The following is a 15248-nucleotide window of genomic DNA, read 5'->3' as shown; positions in this document are numbered from 1 at the left end:
CTTTGGCTGTAAAGAAGGGAAATAATGGTGGACGGCAGGACGGCCCCTTCCTGTTCTGAGCAGACCACCGATTCTGAGGCCAATTGATTTGCTAACCGGCTTGTCCCCACATAATGACTGAGTAGGGATTGATGGAGGTCTTACACCATAAAACTGAGCCACAGCAATTGCCTGCTATTAGGGCTGTATTGTTGTTCACAGAATACCCTCTGCCTAAAGAAAAGATTTGCTTATGCTGTAGCGGGGGGGGGGGCTTTCTCCGTCATTGCTGCATTACATTACATTACCACATTCCCTTTGAGGTCATAATGAAAAAAAAATGTACCCATGTGTCTATAGGAGCAATTACTTTAAGGCTGTTTTGAGATGCGGGCTAAGTAGCTTTATGAGCTGCTGGGTTTTTTTGCAGTTAATCAATCTCTGCTTGGGTGCTGATAGAAGAAGACTTGCCCCTTTTTCATCACATCCTTAACTCCTGTAGTTAGGGCGGGTGCCAGGCTGCTCTGTGCAAGACTGACTGCTTTGTGAAGTAAGCCTGGCAGCTGACATATGAGTCTGAACACAGTTGCTGTCTGCGGTAAGTCGGCAGCCTCGACACCGGGCTGCTAAGGCAATAAAAAGTAGTGGCGAAGTTTGGTTGCTGTTTTTAAAATGGTTGTTTCTGATTGAGATGTCGCTAACAGGATCTGTTGCTAAAATACTGTGAATAGATTAAAAACAACAGTGAAATTATCCTTTTCAGTATCTGCGTAGCCAAAAATTTGACCATACCATAGAGCTGCACTGTTGATGGAAAGCACTTTGTATAAAGGTTCCTTTCCTATGATGAACACAGGGAATGCACTTCTGCTGATATAAATTAGTGTGTGCTTCAAAAGTTTATTATTTGCTTTAATTGACTTTTTATTGGTTAGCGCTCCCTTAAACTTTTCCCCTTTTATTTTCGGCCATTTTTTTGCAACTATTTTCACGTATGTGTGTCTGACCGTAAGTCTGTTTACGTGTCTGTATGTTTCAATATATGTACTTATCTTCACTGCGTAAGTTTTATTAATACTGTGAAGCACCCTATTTTTTGAAAAGTGCTATACAAATAAAAATATTATTATTATTATTATTAACCCACAGATTTTTAATCTGTCCAAGAAATATCCAGCTGTTCGGGAAAGAAAAAAAAATATTTGTGAGCTATGTTTGGGCATTTCAGTTTGTGGGGAAATTGGCGAGGGACCTACAGAGTGGAAAATATTAACAGATAAACTAACAAAACTCACAAATGTAATCTTACATGATGGGTAGCTTAAACCAGAGCATGTAGAACTGACTTACTTCATTTGTGTAAACCAGGTCTTTATAGTAAGCTGATACATACACAATGTTATTCACTGTGTAGAGACAGATTCTTCCACTTCTCATCCAAAGGTAATTTTTTAATAAATGATGATGAAAGCTGGCCATTATTTGATGATGAAATACAGTTGAATTGAGTTAGAGTGTCCATTTGTACTTGCTGCTATGCCTCGACCCGCTGATAGAGAGTCCCACGAGAGCCTTGTCACTCTAGCCAGCGTTGCTGCTTTAACTTATCCTTACAAACCTTCCCCGTTCTGTCACTCACCCACAAATCCAAACAACAGCCTCTTTTTGCTCCTCTTATCACACCGACTGACAGGGTCACCGGGTTAGTACCACACTGGGCATGCTCAGTCATTCGCGTATTGATATTGATTTTTTTTTCTCCCCCTTTCCTATTTGTACAGTTTGTATGTGGGCACAGAATGAAATGGGGGGTCAAGATGGAGAGCAATAGATAGAATTCTGCCTGGTGATAGAGGATGGAGCCTTCCCTCATCCTCTATTCTCTGCTGCGGGCTGGAGTGAAGGAGCCCCACATCCCACTGTCCCTTTCTGGCTGCCATTCAGCCCCATCGATCTGACTCAGGGCCCAGCCACCCCAAGGGAGACTGGGGCTCTGAGACACACTGCCTCTTTTGTGGAGGGGATCCACCAGTTCAGACTGACAGCCGACAGTGCTGATAAAAATACGTCCCCCGCCTTCCCGTATTGTCCACAGCAGACATGCTGTTCAGGATGTGTAACCTTTAGAAAGCTGGCCAGGCTTTAACGGTCATGCTGACGACCACAATCACTAGAAACTGGAATATTGCCCAAAGCGTCACACCCTTTGGCATTCTCTCATCTTTCCAGCACATCTTGCTGTATTATTTCCCACTGTGATAGTGAAGGCTAGTCACTTTCCTGTGCTCTAATAATTTAGAAATGTCACTGCACTCCGGTGAGTCTCTTAGGCCAATTACTCTAATATTTCCCCTGTGTGTCTGCATTTCTCCTTTTGTACATGTCTTTGCCTTTACGTCAAGGCCTCTGAATTATGAGATACGTTTCGAGAAAGTTCTTTAACTTGGGTGCGAAATTGCTCATAGCGTGTTCGTCATGTTTCACCCTGCCTGACCTGCGTTGCCCCTGTCATTTCCTTCCCTCCAGGGAAGAGAAGGAGCGCTGGATCCGAGCCAAGTACGAGCAGAAGCTGTTCCTGGTGGGACTGCCCCAGTCAGATGTGCCTCTGGGGCAGCAGCTGCTTCGGGCGGTGGTGGAGGATGACCTAAGGTTGGTGGTGCTGCTGCTGGCCCATGGCACCAAGGAGGAGGTTAATGAGACCTACGGGGATGGAGATGGACGCACCGCTCTGCACCTCTCGTGCGCTATGGCCAATGTAGTCATCACACAGCTGCTCATCTGGGTGAGTGGGCTCCACTGAGCGTTGTTGGGAGCATTGTTAAAGGTGGATGAACATTTGAAGCAGTGAATTCTGCTTTCACAGCAGAGCATTTGCAACTGTCAGTCATGGAAAAAATATTTTTAAATTTACTTATTAAATGATTTTAAAGTAATTCAAAAGGGATTTTAGGGGAAATTATCTGGAAATCTACACAAACTACTGTTTCATTGTATGTTTTGGTATAAATAGTAGCACTTAAGTACTTAGTATTAGGTGGCATTTTGAATTGGATGGACAACAGAGGTATTTCAGTGAGTAACTGGGCATAATTTCACAACATGGAAGAATTCATTTGGCAATGTGAAAAAAAAGAGGAGAACCTTGGGGGAAGGCAAATGTAGGAGGCAAAATATTATAGAATATTAGTATTTTCAAGTATATTATAGTATATTCAAGTATAAAAACGGCACTCACAACTTAGCAAAGAACCATTTTTTAATTAGTCATCATCACTATGTACAGAGGAGATAAGGAGAAAACAGTGTATACAAGAACTGGACTGAAAATCAGCCCTAACAGGTCTCAGTACATAAGGAGGTCATTACAATGTACAAAGCTTGCCTAATAGAGGCTGTGTCATACATACAGGTGTTCATACCAAATGTTGGCTTTTGTGCTTGTTCAGATGTAACAACGTCTTTCTTATATGCTGTATTTCCAACTTTCTTAGCAAAATACAAAGAAATGGGGGGGTGGAGGATGGCTCAAGACTGCACAGTACTGTACCACCCCACCAAAAAAGGGCTTTTCACAGAGTGCTTTCAGGGAAATCAAAAACGTATCACATTATTACTAAATCTAATCAATGAACCTAAATCATAAGCATTAATTCCAGAGGACGTGCCAAAAATAACGTGTAGTTACTTGTACTTTATGCTTATGTCCTAAATTTGGCCTTTGTTCTTTTCTTGCCAACCATTCTCTCCCACAGTACGGTGTGGATGTGAAAAGCCGAGATGCCCGCGGCCAAACGCCGCTGTCCTACGCTCGGCGGGCTGTGAGCCAGGAGTGCGCGGACATATTACTCCAACACGGTTGCCCCAACGACACCAGCAGCCTGACCTCCGTGCCCACACCCAACATGAGCCGCCGCAACCCCAACATCAACAACAACAACGCCCAGTGTGAGCTCAACCGCAGTATCAGCATCATGTAGGAGCCAGAAAGCAGCTGCAGACGAGCACCCACCTAAACCCACCCGTGTCTCCTCCCAGTACTTCCTCCTCTGTTTCTCACACTGTGTAACCCAAAACCAGTACGCACGGATAGGTATCAGGAGTGACGGACCTACTGCAGATATTCCACCGCGCTGACAGAAGCGGGAGCGTTTGGGGTTTCGGACATTGTACATTGTTTATTTTATATTATTATTTTTTATTCCTGTTGTTTGTTAAATTTATTCAATCTCGGTCTGAAGTGATCACGATGAGCTTTAAGCTTTTTTGTTTTTTAAGCGTCAACCAAACAAATGACTTACTTTGGCATTCATACCTACTCTACGAAAAGCATTTCCTTAATGCTTGAACATTTCCTTTTTATGTCTTCCCCTTCTGCGATGTGAACTGATTATACAGTGTGAATGAGAAACTTCCTTCAAATTTCCAATCCTAAGTGTAATAACATAAAACTGTAAAGAATAGTTTTAGAAGTGACAAAACACTGATGTGGGAAAGAAACTAAATCTCTCTTGATATCAGTGGCTGTTGCAGGCTTTCGTAATGATGCATGTCTTCAACACAGCTATCAAACTCTTGACATACTATTCATATACAAAGGCAAAGCAATTATAGTTAAAGAGTCCAAATGATTTAGATACTTAATTTACAGGGAAATGGATTCAGATCATCATAAAGGAGTTGATTGCACAATTCCTATCGGGTGAAATTGAGTCATTTCCTTCGCCACCCTTATTGTGATGCTCGGGTAAAAGTGTCCGTGACTACAAAGGAATTAAAGGGCATAATGTTTTATGACCAGTGAGCCACATGGCTTTGTACGCGTTCCTCTTCAATCAGAATTCATTCAGATTCAAAGGTTTGATTAAAGCAGTGAAATTGTGCCATTACAATCTTTTTGTTGGAGTAATTTCCCAAATGACAAGATTGTGTTGATAATTGACACAGATTCGCGCAATTTCATCCCGTGAGCGTCCTGGAATATCCACTCGCCTCCTGGGGCCGAAGGCTGTCGTATTTGGTACTCTAAAGAAGACTTCCTCTGTTGTTGCTGTGAAATGCATATACTGGTACTGTGTGTGTGCGCGCGCGCGCGTGCGTCCGTACACAACGCTACGATACGTCTGTGCTCGCGTGTTCGTGGGCATTTCTGTTGTTGAAAGGACGCCAGAGAGGAGACAGAAACTGTCAGTGACGATTTGGGATCATAACTGTGTAACAATGTACAGACCACTGTAAAAAGTAGTTCTTCTTCCTTTGCCTTATTCCTTATAAGAAGTTTGAACTTAGTCGATGAGAAGCAGCCTTTTACCTTCTCCTTAAACCTCTGTGCTCTCCCCCTGAGAACCTGTCAGCCCGAAAGCAGGGAGCTAACAACGCGCATTCACGTGACTGACGTGAGACATTTAGGGATTCAAATGAGCAAAGATGTTCATATATATAGAGAGACGAGTATAATTAGTTTGCATTATTACAAATGTACAGTATTCCACAGACGTGATAAGCCAGCTCATTTAGAGTAAGTGGGACTCGGACGTAAAAATGACTTTAGATGGAGTCGGCACAATGTGGGTGTATTTCTCCTTTTATTAAACTGCCATTTGTGAGGTTTTAAAACATCTTGATTTTACGTGTTTACATAGGCAGAATGTTTGTTTACAGAGCAAGTTATGAACTTGGTACCTTATCTACATGGTTTCGTTGTTGCGTTACAGTATTCCTGTTTTCAGAGCCTACTGAAAATGACCATGGGGTCAAAAGAGGGTTTTGTTCATCCAGGCGATGGAGATACTGTAAAGGAAAGTTTTGACATTTAAAAAAAATATATGCTTATTTGCTTTCTTGATGGGAAGATTGTGTACAGATGTTTTTCCAGAGCAGCCATATGAAGTAGTTATCAACCACATTTGGTAAAGGTTCTACTTAGGTACATTGCACCTTGTTTACAGAGCCGTTACCACGATGGAACTAGGCTTAATAAAGAAGTTACTCCATACGTCCCTATATTTCTGGGGTTTCTTGCTCTGGAGTTTATGCACACCTAACAGTCGTATCGATCTTCCTGTCTTCCTCCCAGCAAGAGGCGCATAAGCATATTTAATAAAATGTCAAATTAATCTTTGAAGACATCCCCAAAAGAAATCAAACTGACTTCTTTGAATTTACTAGTACTGTAATGTGATACTGGCCTTATTTCTGATCTTTACTTGACCAACCTGTTTCATTGAGTGCATTTTGTTGTCCAAGGGGATCAGTAAGAGGAGTTAAGCGTGTACAGTGATTACCCTTATTTACATACTGTAGATGATTTAAAAAAAACACTAGAAATCTGCCTGTTTTTCCCCTGAAAACAAGATGAAGTGTAAATATTAGCTTAATGCTTTTATCTGAAGACAAACTCCTGAACTGAAATGGTTTTCGGTCTTCCTGACCAACAAACCGTATTTTAATATGTTTTGTTTTGTTTGTTTGTTTCTTCTTTGGCATATTTTTTTAAGGTACTTCTGTTTGGTCTTGCCGTTAACCGACCATCTTTGGTACTTGTGTATAATGATGTACATTTAACATATTTATAATGCAGTATGTAAATATATTTTCTTGTTTTTGTTTTGTTTTTTGCTCATTTTCCTATTGTAATTCCTTTACATTCAGAACGTGAATCAAAAGCTAAAGAATAACTTGTTGTATGCTTGGATGCTTGGCTGACAGTTGACCTATTAATAAACACTCAAATAAAAACGATGTAGCCTTCCCTGGATTTAGGGAAATCAACGCATTTGTCTTGTGTATGTGTGTGTGTGTGTGTGTGTGTGTCGCTCACTCATTATCCATCACACTCCTGTCTCTCCCATCTCTTGTCTTGCTGTGCCTTAACGGTGAAGGTGAGGCTTTCTTTCAAATTAGAAGTCGCGTTTCCTCTTTTGCGTGTCCCTTCATCAAACTTCGTGTCCGAAACAACTCAGCCAGGCCTGCCTCGAGGTAAGTGAACCACCCTCTTCACTTCCTGCTCGAGGGACCCCCAACAGTTGCTGAAAGAGGATTAAGATAAAGAGCTGGGCTTAGTGTCAGGCAGCACAACACTGTGGGGAAAACTGAAAGATCTGTGTTCAGAGGAGTCAAGCCCTCACTAATCCACTTCTTATTTCCTGCTAATCTTGTCTCAGCATATCTTCATCCCCTTCCTCTTTCTGTTGGCCAGCATTGTTTGCTCTTTATCACCTGGTTTCTCTTTAGTTTCTCCTCTTCCTCCCTCTGCGCTGCCTTGAAATGGAGACTGACTCCCCCATGTCACGCTTTAAAGCTCTTAAAAACAAATTTTCTCAACCAACTTCCTTATTAGTAATTGGGTAGTATTGTCTTTGCTTACTTCACCTTGCGGATTAGTGACCTTCCTCTGGAGTCTCCTCAGAGGGAGGAAATTAATAGGGCTAATTTAGAATAACATTATCACCAGCTATCCTTTAGCAGCATTAGATGGGAGGTGTTCGGTTGCTGTCATGAAAAATCAAATCCATCTCACATTCCTTTGAACTTATTTTCGTTTATACTCCTTCTCTTTTTGGCCTCTATGCACTAATCATGAGATATATATCTAACAATTCCTCCTGTTTGGCTTTTGATAGCAATGAGCAACTATTTGGAGGAAAAGTTCAGCTTACAAAGAGCTGAGAGTTAACTCAGATTAAGGTAGCAGGCCATGAAACCCAGGGAATGTAAAAAAATGATATCAAATGAACCTTTAAAGGTAGTCTGTGGGACTATTGCAAGATCAGGTAACACTCTTGTGTTTTGTTTAATAATAATAATTGTAGATTTAAGATTTATAAACCTTCAAGGTCTTTAATGTCAAAATTTAAAGGGTTTACTCGCACATATCTAAACTAGTGCTTGTCTGTTCTTACCTAGGGAGAAAAAAAAAGGTCTTGTAATTTATTACCATGCCTCGTGTCTTGGCAGACCCCGGCCACTTGTGTTTGTTGTGGTGAGACTGGAGCGCTTGTTTGCACCGCCGTGTGTTTTGATATTTCATCAGGGCTTGCTAAACAGTGAGGAGGGCTCTCTGCCGCCCACCTCTTCTCAGACAAATTGCCTCCGAGATTGCAGAGGTGGGTCTGAGGCTGATGGATGGGCACACAAAGACCTGACGAGACCATATTTGCAAACATTAAATCCATACTTCCCTTATGCAGAAGCTGCTTGGCCGCAGGTCACCGGCAGTGAGTGATGCACCCAGTCCTGATATGAATGCTGCATCAAGGTGGCACTGAACAAATGTTTATCTTACATGTTCCTTGCTGCCTGTCCTGATGTGGATGTGTTCTGTTGCTCCCTGTTTTTCCTCCTCTTTTCAATCTTGCAGTCTCTTTAACCAGTAATTATATCCTCTCTTGCCCTGACCCTCTCTCCTCTCCTGAATCCCCCACAGACTTAAACATCCATTATCAATTCCAGCTCCATCATGTCTGAGCAGTACATCCATGTTGCACCCTGCCCTTCCTGACTGCCCCACGTCTCCATACTCATTTCCCCATCCTCTCAGTGATCGACCTCTCTTTCCCTACTTGCTGCCCAACCTGGCTGCTTCATACCCACCGTGCCATCTTCCTCTTCACCCTCCTCTCACTCCTTTGTCTTATATAAACGCTCTGTTCCCATCACTCTCTCCCTTTCCCTCCTTCTTCCCTTACTTTTTCTCCCCTTCCCCGTTGGCTTTTGCCTGCATTTTGCTGTTAATTTGCCTGAGAATGCATTAGCTGTAATGAAGGCTGAGGGCCGAGGGAATCCTCCAGGGTTCCATTAATCATCCCCCCTCAGACAGGCAACCTTGATTACAAGTGGCAAGAAATTCATTAGAGCCGGGCCTCTGACAACTCTTATCTCCGCCACTAGATCTGACTCATTAGGCAGCCAAATTAAAGCTATGATGGCCCTGATGAAACTCATCGCTTGTTTATCTTGTGCGATTTGATGCATCTGCCCATACATCACTGTAGCCACGACCGTCCGGACCCTCCCAAGAAGTCAGGCCTCCAGTCGGCGCTGAGCAGCCTGCACACTCACACAACCAAGCCAGTAATGAGCTCCCTCGCTTTCCTCCCTCCCTTTCTCTCTCTCTCTCTCTCTGCAGGTGGGAATGAGGGAATAGTTACACGTCTTTGCTGGAAAGAACTTCTGATATTTCAATTTGTGATTCAAGTAGCACAATGGCAGAATATGGAGTCTCGAGATTGAAGTGTTTACTGAATGTGCGGCTTAAAAAGAACAGACTGTTAGAAACTTTGAATGGATTAACACAGTAACCCGAGAAACTCAAGTCTGCTACACATTACTCTCCTCCAGAAAGCTTCTGCACGTTAATAATTCATTAATAATAACAGCAATATTATTTCTTTCCACACTAACAGCTCTAAACCTGCAGGATCTCAGTGATAACAGCCAGTGCCTATCATGAGTTTTGTCATGGCTCCTCATCGTCAGTCCCTCCATGCAGCGCATGCATGGGGTCTGAAATAGCTGTGGCACTCTGGCACAGTGACGTGGAAATAACCAACTATGTTAGTCAGCTCTTGGACCATAATCAAACTTCCACTGCACCTTCACACGATCATCACTCCTTGAATCCCCATGTGAGTGTCACAATCTTAATGCATGAGGTGGACGGTGAAATAAAGTTTACTACTCATGGGTGCCCGGGTCATGAAGTGTCTGTTTATGCTCTGAGGTCAAGCCTGTATTCAACAGAGGCGTGAGGAAAATTAAATGTAAAGATTATTATAGATGTCTGTTGCTATTTGAGATTAGTTTTTTTTTAAAAAAAACCCAAACCCACCTTATTGTGGCAAAAGTTTAATTTCATGAAATATTAATTATCTGAGGAATCCTGCCCCATTATCATATTTCAAATGATAAATAAATAAACGTGATCTGACGTCTACTGAATCTTTCTGGAATCACGAAGACCATCTGATATAAAGTTAAAAAAAAATCCAACATAAGGTTTTGTGCAAGCAGCTCAGAGACAGCGTGTAAACCGAGGACCGTGATGAAAGTTTTCACAAAAACACCAAGCCTTCCTCCTGTAATAGGGTAGCTGTTTCTGGTTAGAGATTATGTTAATACTGCTGGCATGTAGAGTACAATTTCCGATTTGATTTCATTTAGCATCGCTTTTATTCGCTCAGGTCTGTTTCTGTAAGTACAAGACGAGTAACTGCATTTACTAGCTACAGGTCTGTGTATGTATCCTGAAGAAAATCCGCGTTTTAGGAGCAACATAGCTTCTTACAATCATAACATTCATTAGAAATCAAACTTATAAATATCGTCTACTTCGGCCATTGAAACAAAAGATGAAATACTTCATATTTTAGTAAATCTCGAAAGATGTCGACATTTCTGAGGGATATTAGTTGTATTAAAATGATGCATAAAGTATCTCGTATCTATTAGGTGACACAGCACCAATAAATTATGCCTTCAAAGCGGACTTTAATGCGTCCTATTAAATGACTTCTTGTTCATATTTAGTTCTTTTTGGATCGATTTACAAAAAAACATTTTTAGCGCCACGAGATTAAAGAGCTGATGTCTGTTTGTGTCGGTGCAGTGACTGATAGAGAAGTTCATTACAGAGTGTTGAATGTGCTCAGCCTAATGAGGATCCATCAGTTCAGTTGAGACAACATGGCCTCCTAAAGTGAAATCAATCACTGCTGCTGCTACCTTAAAAAAGACTGTTCCACGTCTCAGGTCCTTGATGTATCTAAAATAAAATAAAAATAAAATAAAATAAATAATTAATAGATTCTAAAAGAATTTGCAACTTCAGGAAATTAAGACTAACAGATGTGCAGCAGAAGCTATGAAATTACACAAAAACAGACATTAATGTGCTTCTAACGCCTCACTGAAACTCTCTAAAAAATGCTTTAAAAAGGTCTTCTAAGTCCAAAAAAAATGAACAGAAATATTTTTTATGATAAAATTTCAACGTTTCATCAGGATATATTTTTAGTCAAAACAGCCGCCTGACCGTAGTTTTTTTTTTTTTTTAATGAACTTGTTCAATAATCTTTCGTGATGTTTAAACAGTAAAGGCCACCTTTGTTTTCATTTTAGCGTAATCAAATGATTTCAACAGCTGTTGCTCTACATTTTAATAACAATGATTCAACCTGGATTCCAGCTTTCGTATAAAGCGATTTATTAGGTCAATATACTTTACAGTTGTCTCTTGTTTGGTCGTTAATTCCTTCACATTTTTTTTGTTCTTCCACAAATAGCTTTAAAAGGTGGTTTCTACACTTGCCAAACAAAAAACGCCTTAAGTTACATGCAAATGTCTCCAACAAATTGTACGAAACACAAAACAAACAAACAAAAAAATAAATCCAGAATAGCTTCATCAAATGAGGACATGCACATAACCAACAAAACAGTTTGGCCCTACATATAAATACTTAAAAAAATCTTTACAGTCGCATCTCATAGTGCTCATTTGTACCAGTTTTTACCCATTTATATTTACATATTAACAGAAACAATAAATAAAAATGAGAGCATATTGCCAAATAATTGGTCTGTCTGTGAGTAAATCCTCTTCTCCCTCAGACAAAATAATTGGAACATCCTTTTTGTGCTTCATGCGTTCAACAAATCAGTGGAACCTAGAGTCAAGTGTTTCTAATAATATTCTTTTTTTTGGATTTTCATCTCAGTTCATGGCCTGGTCCCTTGCTCTATTTGTTGATGCTGACTCCTCACAGCGAACCTGTTGACGTGCACCGGGATGGGGACCACAATTTTGGGATTTCTCACCGGTTCTCCCGACCGGTTGTTGACGTTGCCCGCTTTGATCCGTTTCCACTTGGCCCTACGGTTCTGAAACCAGATCTTCACCTGCACCTCGCTCAGTTTGAGTGCGTGTGCGATCTGGGAGCGTTCAGTCAGAGAAAGGTATTTTTTACAGTGAAACTCCTTTTCGAGTTCGAGTAGCTGCTCGCTGGTAAAAGCTGTTCGTCTCCTCCGGCTCTTCCCTGCTGAGCTGCCGGTCGGTAGCGCCTCCTGCGAGCCCGTTTTTAGTTTGCTCTTCTGGGACAGGGCGCCGCAGTTGTTGCCGTCCGAGAAACTTTCGTTCTCGCTGTCCGCGGAGCTGTCCTCTCGGTCGCTGCAAACTGTGTCTGCTGATTTTAGGTCCAGCTTCTCGTCGTCTGAACTGTAGAGTTTGGTCTCGCCTAAAATGCGAAGATAAACAAAGAACACACGCAAACATACGCATTTAGTGATTTTATAGTTTATGATCCCGCAAATCAGCGGTGACAGCTGCAGATGTCTCACAACGTTGGACGACACTTGGTGTGTTTTGGGGGAAAAAGGCTGGCAGAGATCATGTGAAAGAACTTTTTTCAGAAAAAAATTTCAGAAAAAAATCAGATCAGTCATGCTGAATCATCAGCGGTTTGTTTGTGGTCACTCAGTTGTTCCATAAGTTTCCACCGCAACTGAGAAACTTAGAAAATGCTGCATCCACATATAGACTGGAGTTCTTGGCATTTAGCTCTGTTTTATGCTTTAATAAAGACTGGTTCAGAAATCATTCCAAATACGGCCTTTTAAAATAGCAAACGTGCCTGAAACGGCAGTTCCCTCATAAAGCTTCGCTTTATGCTGCATACTCGGGATTTAGTAAAATGCATTTTAATCAAGAGCTCTAAATGTGAAAAGATGAGATTAACTAGAACTATACACTATACCTGCTAATTCATCTTCACCCAAGAGGCCACTAATCTCCGCTTTATCGCATTTTACGCACAGTGGTCACTTTTACGCGGCAGCCCCCGAGGCTTAAATATAATGAAAGAGAATGACTTGTAGAAGTGGTTGAGCCTACCTGATATTGTCTGAAAAGTTTCCGAGAAGTTGAGCATCTCAGAGCTCTTGTCCCGGCTGTGCAGCTCCTCGGAGTGTGGGCTTTCTTGCCTTCTCGCTCCCGGGTCGGCAGCGCTTAAACGTGGACCAGGCAACTCTTGTGGTGGATAGAAACTGTCCGGGGGATCCGAGAAACTTGGCATCGTTGTTGTGAGCGCAACCATGGACGGCACCCCCTGTCCCAAACTGGCACAGAACGTGTTGGTGAGTCGTCCCGCAAAAGAAGCCAATGGCGCGAGTGGAGGTATACCAGACGATAAAGGAGAATGGGATAAAGCTTGTGGGATAACCAAAGGTCTGTATGGCATGAACATAGGATAGCCCGTGTAGAGCAGGTGTCCCGGTCTGGGCTGAGGGGTCCCTATCAGGGAATCGATTGAAAACGCCGTCCCTTGCCCGCCTGGTCGCTGCATTTTGCAGGCAAACACTTTTGTTCGGTGAAAACTTGAAAGCAAATGTCCTTCCGTCGACGACGAGCAAAACTTTCAGTTTAAAGAGAGCGTGAATTGAAAGTAGATCCTCTGCTGTGTTGTCATCCCTGGAAGTAGACCTCTTCTTCGGATATCTGCGCTCTAAATGCTTCAGTCAGTCGGACGCTTTGTTGTGTGCACCAGCGCTACCCTTTCCCTCTTATTTGTCACACACTGAGACATAAACACACGCTCCCTCTTTCTATCTGTCCCCTCTTTCCAACTCCTCCCTTCACCCCTCTCTGATGCACAGTGTGTGTGTGCGCGAGGAAAGAGAGGGCGAGAGCGCATTGGTTATCATCTGCAATACAAGAAGAATGAAAAGGGGGTGTTTCCCTGGGGGCTCATCCATCTTCCTCAAATTACGCTTCATTTCCTTATTCAGCCTCTGACTTTTTGGCCGTCTTGAGAGGCGGTAGTTTCCCAGTGGAGACCAAATAGACGAGTCACCCCCCTCATCCACCCCTCCTCAAGCCCTCCTCCCCTTTTGCCAGGTTCACCATTGACTGCAAAACGGTGTGAGAGACTGTTCCAGCCCTTCCCCTTCTATAATCGTTGACCACACCAACCCAATCAGCTATTATTAATTTTGATTGATGATAAGTAATTACTCTGGATTCAAGGGACAGCATAAAACAACGGTGGCTTTTGTTGAAATATTGGGACCGATGGGCATCAGAGTCGGGAGGGAGGAGAGGCAGATGTTTCTCCCATTCTCCGCGGCTAAAAACAATGCGTTTGGCTTCAGAAAGAAGAAGTGCCACGACAATCGCTCCCCGGAGAGAGAGCAAGCGAGGTAGAGAGAGAGCGAGAGAGAGATGCTGCTTGCGAAATTAGATTCAGATAAAAGCCGTTTGTAAGGTCAACTTCAGTGTGGACACAGACTCACAGTGGCTAAAGTTACTACCGGTAATCCCCAAATCTAAATCTATAAATCTATAAACTTTAATCTCTTTTGCTGGCCATATGCCAATTAAAACAACGTGTGCTTTTTTCTTTCTTTCTTTTTTTAGAAACTAAATAAAGCACAAATTTTACTGTGCGCTTTTTGAAAAGTAATTTGTCCCTGATCAAAGTCGCATAGGGTGGGAAGAAAAAAAATCTCTTTTCTTAAGCACTGGTTTAATCGCAGATCATCTCACCTTTTAAATGGCAATGGGAACTGATGATGATTAGCCCTATTGAGTCCTGGGTGCCCGGGCTCTCCAACTGGTCGTCTGATTGCATGAGGACATAAACATATCACCACCGACTCTGATTAGCAGTGGAGGGCCAGGGCAGGCTAATTCTTATAATTGCAAGTGACTTCAGCAGCACCTCGCTTTGATCTACTGAAACCATTTGCCGAGCTCGTCTTCCTTTCTTTTTCGGGTTATTCTGAGTTTACGTTGCTGCTCTTTGCGCGCTTTGTGAACGAAATTCTGATTGCCTGTTTCATTTCTTAAAGACCAATTAAAACTGTGTTAAAATAGGGCCTGTGTTCTCAACCTCTTTATGACTAAAAACAAAGTTTTATACGGCAGGGATATAAAAATGATACCGAACCTCTATCTGCTGTCTGTAAATTCACATTAAAGCTGTTTTCCCCCCGTGTAATAATTTTAAAAAGGTCCAGATCGTCTCCATCTAAACTTTTCCACCCAGTAAGTAATGGAACGGAAGAAGCGCTCTTTTTTTCGCCTGTGTTGTTCTAACCTCAAAAACCAAATCTAAAAATAATTTCACAACACACATTCAAATATCTCTAAAAGTTATTCAACATATTTCTGCTTAATTTGATTTCAATTTTAAATTTTTGAGGGCATACTGGATTGGATACCGGTGCTTCCTAAAATATTTTTGTGTTATAAATTAGTAATTTCCAGAAAAACGCGG

General features: G+C 42.0%; 2 protein-coding genes across 3 annotated transcripts in view; one reads left to right on the top strand and one right to left on the bottom strand.

The window, feature by feature from the left end:
• Nucleotides 1–6751, top strand: part of agap3 (ArfGAP with GTPase domain, ankyrin repeat and PH domain 3) — a 134806-nt gene extending 128055 nt beyond the window's left edge. For both annotated transcript variants that reach the window (XM_026149890.1, XM_026149889.1), the window contains exons 17-18: nt 2506–2761; nt 3732–6751. In XM_026149890.1, the coding sequence (XP_026005675.1) occupies nt 2506–2761; nt 3732–3956 (481 nt within the window). In that variant the 3' untranslated portion in view covers nt 3957–6751. The remainder of the gene's footprint in view (nt 1–2505; nt 2762–3731) is intronic.
• Nucleotides 6752–11162: 4411 nt separating this feature from the next.
• Nucleotides 11163–14296, bottom strand: gbx1 (gastrulation brain homeobox 1). The gene is made up of 2 exons (XM_026149670.1): nt 12866–14296; nt 11163–12209 (listed from the first exon to the last, which is right to left on the bottom strand). Exons 1-2 carry the CDS (start codon nt 13314–13316, stop codon nt 11695–11697), a joined length of 966 nt encoding a protein of 321 aa, XP_026005455.1. The 5' UTR covers nt 13317–14296; the 3' UTR covers nt 11163–11694.
• Nucleotides 14297–15248: the final 952 nt, after the last annotated feature.

This window comes from Astatotilapia calliptera, chromosome 18 (assembly GCF_900246225.1).
Source record: "Astatotilapia calliptera chromosome 18, fAstCal1.2, whole genome shotgun sequence".
NCBI classification, from domain to species: Eukaryota; Metazoa; Chordata; class Actinopteri; order Cichliformes; family Cichlidae; genus Astatotilapia; species Astatotilapia calliptera.
This window is presented reverse-complemented; position numbering and strand designations above follow the sequence as displayed.

Coding starts and splice junctions, on each gene's coding strand:
- gbx1 (XM_026149670.1), bottom strand. CDS start 13,316: ATGCAGCGACCAGGCGGGCAAGGGACGGCGTTTTCAATCGATTCCCTG. Junction 12,210..12,865: donor AACTTTTCAGACAATATCAG/GTAGGCTCAACC, acceptor TTCGCATTTTAG/GCGAGACCAAACTCTACAGT.